General features: G+C 45.3%; 1 protein-coding gene and 1 long non-coding RNA gene across 2 annotated transcripts in view; both read left to right on the top strand.

Moving 5' to 3' along the window:
- atg9b (autophagy related 9B) overlaps window positions 1-4,864 on the top strand; it is a gene marked incomplete at its 3' end in the record, with an annotated part of 13,174 nt that extends 8,310 nt beyond the window's left edge. The window contains exons 9-14 of the mRNA XM_080010378.1: window positions 1,890-2,069; window positions 2,542-2,787; window positions 3,185-3,423; window positions 3,533-3,626; window positions 3,996-4,080; window positions 4,770-4,864. Of these exons, the coding sequence (XP_079866504.1) occupies window positions 1,890-2,069; window positions 2,542-2,787; window positions 3,185-3,423; window positions 3,533-3,626; window positions 3,996-4,080; window positions 4,770-4,864 (939 nt within the window). The remainder of the gene's footprint in view (window positions 1-1,889; window positions 2,070-2,541; window positions 2,788-3,184; window positions 3,424-3,532; window positions 3,627-3,995; window positions 4,081-4,769) is intronic.
- On the top strand, window positions 4,865-7,844 carry LOC307237891. Its single transcript, XR_013844418.1, has 2 exons — window positions 4,865-4,951; window positions 5,074-7,844. It is a non-coding gene; the product is annotated as an uncharacterized lncRNA (long non-coding RNA).
- Window positions 7,845-7,937: the final 93 nt, after the last annotated feature.

The raw sequence follows: 7,937 nt of genomic DNA, 5'->3' as shown, positions 1-7,937 counted from the left end.
TAATCTTTTATTCTCTGATTAATGTTTTTGAGTTTCATTATTGGTTAAATCTTTTACTTTCTAATGCGCTGTTGTACAGCACTTTGAGTTGCATTTAATGTTGGAAAGGTGCTATATAAATACATTTTTACTTACTTACTTACTTACTTACTCACAAAAAGTTTGGGATATTTGGCTTTCGGGTGAAATTTATGGAAAATGTAAAAAGTTCACGCTACAGTGATATTATATCATGACAGTAGGGCATTTAAGTAGAAGCATGCAATGGTAATTTCCTCATCTCAAACAATTTATTGAAACAAAAGCCAACAACAGTGGTGGGTTTACCACAACAAAAAATGTCAATGTCTCTATAACTTGTCATGTGCCCTTGAGCATCGATTACAGCTCGACAACGACATCTCATGCTGTTCACAAGTCGACTTATTGTCTGCTGAGGCATGGCACCCCACTCTTCTTGAAGGGCGGCCCTCAGGTCATTGAGGTTCTGGGGTACAGAGTTACGAGCCTCTACACGGCCACTCAGCTGATCCCATAGGTTTTCTATGGGATTCAATTCTGGAGAAAGTGCAGGCAACTCCATTTGAGGTGCCCCAGTCTCCAGTAGCCGTTCCCTAATGATGTGACCTCCATGAGCTGGAGCATTGTCGTCATTGAAGATGAAATGAGGCCTGTGTTGTTCATGCAGGGGCACAATGACTGGATTAATGATGTTATTCAGGTAGTATGGGCTTGTCACTGTACCATTCACAAAGTGTAGGGCAGTTCTGTATTGACTAGACACACCTGCCCACACTGTAATACCACCACCACCAAAGGCTCGTCTGGTGACAACAGTGGCTGATGCATCGCGCTCTCCTTGACGTCTCCAACATCGTTGGCGGCCATCATTTCTGCCCAAAGTGAATCGACTTTCATCAGAGAACAGCACTGAGGCCACTGGTCCCTCGTCCAGCGTAAATGCTCCTTGGACCATGCAAGACGATGATGGCTGTGCCTGGTGGTGTGGTCAGGTACCCTTGCAGGTCGTCTAGCACGCAGACCACGCTGATGGAAACAGTTTTGAATGGTCTGACGTGACACTTGGTGCCTCTCACCTCCTTTAAATGTGGCTGGAGTTGAGTGGCATTCATCATCCGGTTCCGCAGGGCACTGTTCACAATGAAGCGGTCATCAGTGTGAGTTGTGGCCAAGGACGTCCACTTCTCTGCCTTTCTGTGACTCTTCCTGTGTCTCTGTATCTCTGTTGCAACCTGCCGATGACACTCTGTGACACTCTAAGCTCAGTGGCCACTTCCCTCTGAGAACATCCTGTTTGAAGCCTCGCAACGGCGAGCGCATGTTGATCAGTTGTTAGGTGTCGTCTTGGTCTCATGATGGCAAAATGTGAACAGCGTGATGAAGAGGACTGTTTCAATACCAATTCTAATTGAACCAGGAAATGTATTGATCGATTCATGGATCAAACACCTGTTGTGAATTTTGCCGTTCAGCTCCTTGTTAGAGAACAGCAAGTTGTGCAAAAAGTACTGAAACATTGAACAGTTGGACATGTGCATTCAAAAGTTTAGAGAAGGTCAAATTAAGTTCACCTGTAAAGGTTATAGTGCATTTTAGGTTCATCCTGAAATTTCACCCGAAAGCCGAATATCCCTAACTTTGTGTGTGTGTGTGTGTGTGTGTGTGTGTGTGTGTGTGTGTGTGTGTGTGTGTTTCTGTGTGTGTGTGTGTGTGTGTGTGTGTGTGTGTGTGTGTGTGTGTGTGTGTGTGTGTGTGTGTGTGTGTGTGTGTGTGTGTGTGTGTGTGTATGAATAAATGCCAAAGAGACAAAATACAATTAATAAATTAAAATATAAATAAACAACAACTTGTGTCCTCCTGGCCGTCAGGTGTTTATCCTGGAGGAGCTGCTGAGTCCCATCGTCACGCCCTTTGTGCTCATCTTCCTGCTGAGGAACAAGTCCCTGGAGATCATCGACTTCTTCAGGAACTTCACGGTGGAGGTGGTCGGAGTCGGCGACATCTGCTCCTTTGCGCAGATGGACATCCGTCGCCACGGAAACCCGATGGTGAGTCCAATGTACCAGATATTGAACAGGGTGCCTATGCTTATTATATGCATGCATATTTTAGGTTTGCTTCTCACAGTGTTTCTTATTGTTTTCAGAACTGGACACAATAGTGCTGTCATGATAATGACATTAAGGTTGACGATTCATTGTCAGATAGATAGACAGATAGATAGATAGACAGATAGATAGATAGATAGGAAATAATAATTAAAAGTAATACAAATTTTAAACAAATGTATGATGGGAAAATGATAAAAAAAAGGCTCTATTTATACACACAACACTGGTGGAAAATTCCCACAAAATTTGGGCGGAAAGATACAATTGGAGCTCAAATAATTGCAATCAGACAATTATGTAATAATCGTGACCTCTGTTCATTACAAGATGTCCCACAACAATATTGCGGGACAGGATATTACAATTCCTTGATCTTCCGGACGTAATGTTATTACGATTGTCTTGGCAGTGGATGTCGGAGGGCCAGACGGAGGCGTCCGTGTACCAGCAGGCGGAGAACGGCAAGACGGAGCTGTCCCTGATGCACTTCACCATCAAAAACCCGCGCTGGCAGCCGCCGCAGGAGAGTTCGGTGTTCATCAGCCACCTGAAGGAGAAGGTGCACCAGGACGCGCAGGGCAGCCCCACCACGCAGCAGCTGCTCTCCGAAGCCCCGCTCTGCTCCTCGCTGCTGTCCAACGAGTCCGGTTCCGCGGTGAGAACATTTGACTTTGTCGAAATGTACTTGTCGACACACTTCATTTAGAGGCCAAGTTTATTTGCCATTTTGAGGGCTCGGCGCAAAAGAGGCGCGAATGAGTTTCATACAGGTGCTCCTCACTTAACGACCGAGTTCCGTTCCTAGGACCAGGTCGTTCAGCAAATTGCTCGATAAGTGAGGACCCGTGTTATTTCACGGTAAGGGGGCGTGGCCATTGTGAACACTAGTTTAGTAAATACTGACAGACTGCGGGAACCAGACTGAGAACGGAGATGAGATTTTACAGTGTATATACTGTATAATGTATATAGTATATTGAGTGTATATATAGTGTATAAATAAATAATAGTGTGTAAATAACGGACTCTATTAACTGAATGAATGTGCGCAGCCTGACAACGTGCTGGCCAGCGTCCTGGCCCACCCGGTTCTGACAGCGTCCGGGTTTCCGAGTCGAGACCGCCGCTTTGCGGCGCCCGGCACGGCGGGCTCCGCGGCCGCCGGGGTCCTGGCGTCGCTGTCGGCCTCCCAGCTGCCGCACGCCGGCCGCAGCCGCTCCAACGGCCTCCTGCCCTCCTCACTGCACCCCGAGAGCACCATGTACCGCAGCGACCGCACCGTCATGGAAAGGTAGGGCGGACGCGGCGGGTCCCCCATCGCAACATTCTGGTTTTCTAGTTTGTTTGTTTTTTTGGGGGGGGTTTTTTCGCGTTTTTCACCGGTTCTCTTCGTGTCGCAGTATGTCCAACAGCGACTGTCGCATCCGCAGCACCACGCTGCTCTCGGAGTACGCCTCGGCCGAGATGAGCCTCCACGCCATCTACATGCACGAGGTGAGGATTCGCTGTTTGATTATTTATTTTTTCTCTTTCTCCGCTGCAGTGGTTCCCCAAGCGGGGTTCGGGGACCCCCCCCCCGCCCCAGGGGTCATTCAAGAGGTTCCAGGGGGTCCCCAGGTGTTAGCATGAGGCAATGTACAATAATGAACCTTTCACTGTTATCACTCTCACTATAGTTCAGACATCAATTCATATCTAACAATAAAAAAATCTTCTGAGGTTGGGGTACCAGACACTCAATCTGATCGAATGTGGCCCGAGGCCTAATGCGTATCAAATTGAGTGTCCTTGATTGGGGGGGAAAAAGGTTGAGAATCACTGCTCTAGTATATATTGTTACGGACTGCTCCTCTGCGTCTCCAGGTCCACCAGCAGAGCTCGCACCCCCAGCGGTCGTCGGGGCAGTGGCAGAACCCGGTCCCCATGAGAGACCTGCACCACAACGCCGGTAAAGTTCAAAGCCTGAATGAACAGCACATGGTCGCGTCGAGGCGTCTCACGGGGTTCCCCCCCCCCCAAAGTAGGAGATAAGATGAGACAAGACCATTAATCCCCCCGGGGAGGATTAAGGGAAATGAGTCACGGTTCGTTTGTAACCACGGTGACGCCGCGTCGTGTCGACGAGCTCACACGAAATATGAAAAGGCAAGGAAAAAACCCTAAAACTCGCCAACATTGTGCGGTTCCTCGTTTTGTTTATAAAAGGGAAGAGGATTGTTTTCAGGCAGTTCTCGCAGTCTCGATACAAATGCGACGTTTTGGTTGTTGTGGTTTTGTAGTTTATTCGTTCACAGCTTTGTTTATCAAATGGAACCAATCAAATGGAGCGTAAAACTGTCCGTAATTTAAACATCAAATTGACACATTACACGTTAGTATATTAGCACATTATTCGATTTGCTGTCGATTTGATTCTAATTTCCACAAACAGCTGCTTTCGCATTTATTTCTTCCAAAACGTACGTGGGGTTTGGAAACGAGTCCCTCCTGTTTTTTTCTGGGGCTCTTTTGTCTTTTGTTTATTATTATATTATTATTATTTATTCATTTATTTCAAACAACGAGCTTCAGAGAGGATGTCCGGGAAGGCTTTTCGGGATTGAAACCCGCCGGTCTTTGCGTGCGTTCCATCACCAGGGTCTCAGGCCTCGGGTTTCACCTCGCCCACCCTTCTGCGCGGCTGGAAGGAGGAAGAGGAGGAGGAGGAGGAGGAGGAGGAGGGCGGCGGCGGCGGGAGGGAGGAGGAGGAAGAGGAGATGATGAGTGGCTCTACTTCCAAGCAGAGCAGGAGCAGCTGCTGAAGTGCCTTACGTTATAGGGTGAGGGCTCGCCCCTGGTGGGGAGGGGCTGGGGCTGTTATTTTTCCAAAAACCCCAAAGCGATCCATGGCATTCATTCCCCCTGTTTCTCTCTCTCTCTCTCTCTCTCTCTCTTCTTCCAGTGTTTACACTCGCTTTCTTCGACGAACATTGTGGCCTTAGATGATCTTCGTGGAGACCTTTTAAGACATCAGTGTTTCTTTATTTTATTATCATGTTATTTTATCTTTTCAAGCATTTGGGAGGATCGTTAAATAACCACTACCCCAACACACACACACACGCGCGCGCGCGCGCACACACACACAAACACACCCTTCCTCCTGTCACCATCAAGTGAAATATGGCATCAGGGAAAACACGTCTTCCATCTCTTTAATGATCACTTCGCCATAAATTTCTTTATATTTATAAGAATATTACTCATGAAAGGTGTGTGTGTGTGTGTGTGTGTGTGTGTGTGTGTGTGTGTGTGTGTGTGTGTGTGTGTGTGTGTGTGTGTGTGTGTGTGTGTGTGGTGGGGATACAAACGGTGCTAGTGGTTTCCATGTTGGGCGTGGCAGGCTTTTCGGCACTTTCCATTGCATGTTTTGGGAAAACGGCGCGATCTAAGATCGGAAGTAGCCTCACGTTTTAGTTTTTATTACTTTTTATTTTCCCGTTTGTAAATACTCATATCCTGCGACCGTTGCCCCACCTTTACGCGATTCCCATGTTGTTCGTACCAGAAGACGCTGGAGGAAAGATCAAAAGCCGTGAGATGCTTAGAGTAACTACTTGAACCGTCGGCGATCCCCTCGTCGGAGTTGACGACGGCCCCCGTTCGGGCTCGACGCGCAGAGAGACTTTGAGGAAAAAAGAAAAACTGGACCGGTGAACTCTGAAGCTGCTCGTTGTTTTTGTTTGTTTTTTTTCCTGTGGCGTCAACCAATCCTTATTTTGGTTTGTTTTTAGTTTCTTTTTGTTGTTGTTGTTGTTTTTTTTTTTTCAGTATTGACGTCTCTCATTCATATAATCCTACAACGCGTTGTTATCGTTGCCTCTAAAGCTGGATTAGAAGCGTAATCCCCCATTTACATTTTGCCATTACGGCGTCAGTGTGGAATGTGTGAATGTAAAAAACAAAACAAACAAAAAAAACCCCAATGTTGCCAAAGCTTAAAGCCAGGAATTAATCCGTAGATTCCATAAGGATTTTATTATTTCCCCCCCTACATCTCGACTTTCCCCTGAGAAAAGCTACTAAAATAGTTGGTGTCCCGATCCCAAATTCTCACCCATGAGAAGTGAGACTTGGTCATCACGGCGATGTAACGTGCAGGAGTTTAGACTTTTTTTCTTTGCACTTTTTATGTTGAAGTTTTTTTCCGTCAAGTCATTTTTTTTTTTTTTTTAACCTTGCTTTATATTTATTATCGCTTCGGTGGTCCCCCGGTGTTATTTAATTGAGTGAAGTCTTTCATATTTATGGGGAAGTTAATTCAAATGATTATTCGATGCTTTTGCCAAATTTATTTAGTTTTAGCAAAAGCGACAAAAGCTCGCCCCGACACGACCGCGTTCGCAAACACAGAATCTTATCAGAAGTTTTGGGGGGGGGGGTTTCCTTGATGTCACGGACAAAAATGAACATTGAATGGGCGATATTTAACGCTGCCCATTAAAAAACAAACAAAAAAAACAACAAAAAAACCTTAAATGTCTGATACGAGCGTCCACTTCCACTGCATCCTTGTCTAGAGTCACAGAAATCCCCGGTTCTTTTAAACGATTCCTCATTTTTCCCGCCGCGCGTCCGTGTGTTGGATCGCGCACGTTTTCCGGACACGAAACTCAGCATTTTGCACTGACGGGAAAAAAGATACACTTCAGTTCTAGATTCAGGCGGGCGTCGGCGGCGTTCTTCCGGACAGGCGTAGATATTACAGGCTCTCAGAGGGGGCTTTTGTGTCGGCCTCCATCCCGGAGAAACCTCTCGCTGTTTTGTACATAGTTTTGCAGCAGCAAGCGTTCGTTCTCATCCTCGTCCTGCTCGCTTTTTAGTCTCGTGCTCAGTTACGCCGCGCAGTCGTATATTTATATTTTATTTGCTGCAACCGTCCTTCAACAAAGCAAGCGATTTTAACCGGTAGAGACGATGGAGCTCAAGTTTGAGCTCGTGTCCATATCGACAGCACACGTGTCCCTTTTTTTTTTTTTGTTTGTTTGTTTTTTCGAGCAGTGCCTTTGGGTTTGTCTTGGTGAACTTTTATCAAAGCCATTTCATGTAAACCGTGAGGTTTCCTTTCACAGATTTAGCAGCACATATGTACAGTATTTATTTGTTTTTTTTGTCTTTTGTTTTTGTTTTGCATGTCATGGTGTATAATATCAAGTCTACAGTGGGGTTGTGGGTGTGGCTCGTGACATCAGTCGAAAAACGGATATAATTGTGTGAGTTGCATCGTTTTTGTTTTTGTTTTGTTTGTTTCTTCCGAAAACAGCATTAACCTTATCAGCGTGTCTGAGTTTGCACTGTCTTCACGAACCCTAAAAGGAGAAGCGGATCTGAGGAACATCCTCTGCTTCGTATTCACTATCCTCCAGTCTGAGAATCAGTCGGTCTGGAACTAGGTGCTACGTTCCCATCCCTCAGTGTTGGATTGTTAGTTTGTTTTGTTACACGCAGGTTTGTTTTTGTTTTTGTTTGGTAAGTTAAAACACTATCTGAAGAAACGGAACATACCAAAAGTACTCATTTTCAGCACAGTTTTATGAATACATGTTTCGTTTCATGTGAGTGAATAGAGGCAATTTTAATTTGTTTTTAATTTTTTTTTTTTTTTTTTGTGTATTTAGTCATTGAAGTGTGTCTGAAAATGTGATGTTGATTTGAAATAAAAATCTAATATAACATTTTTCTCTTATTTTTTTCTTTGAGCAATAACCCAACTGTATAATTTAACCCCCAAAATTTCTGCTGCATTTAAATTTAATAGGTTTTAAA

Source organism: Zeus faber (assembly GCF_960531495.2).
Source record: "Zeus faber genome assembly, chromosome: 12".
Classification (NCBI taxonomy): domain Eukaryota; kingdom Metazoa; phylum Chordata; class Actinopteri; order Zeiformes; family Zeidae; genus Zeus; species Zeus faber.
The sequence above is the reverse complement of the archived record's forward strand: the minus strand, read 5'-3'. Positions and strand labels throughout refer to the sequence as shown.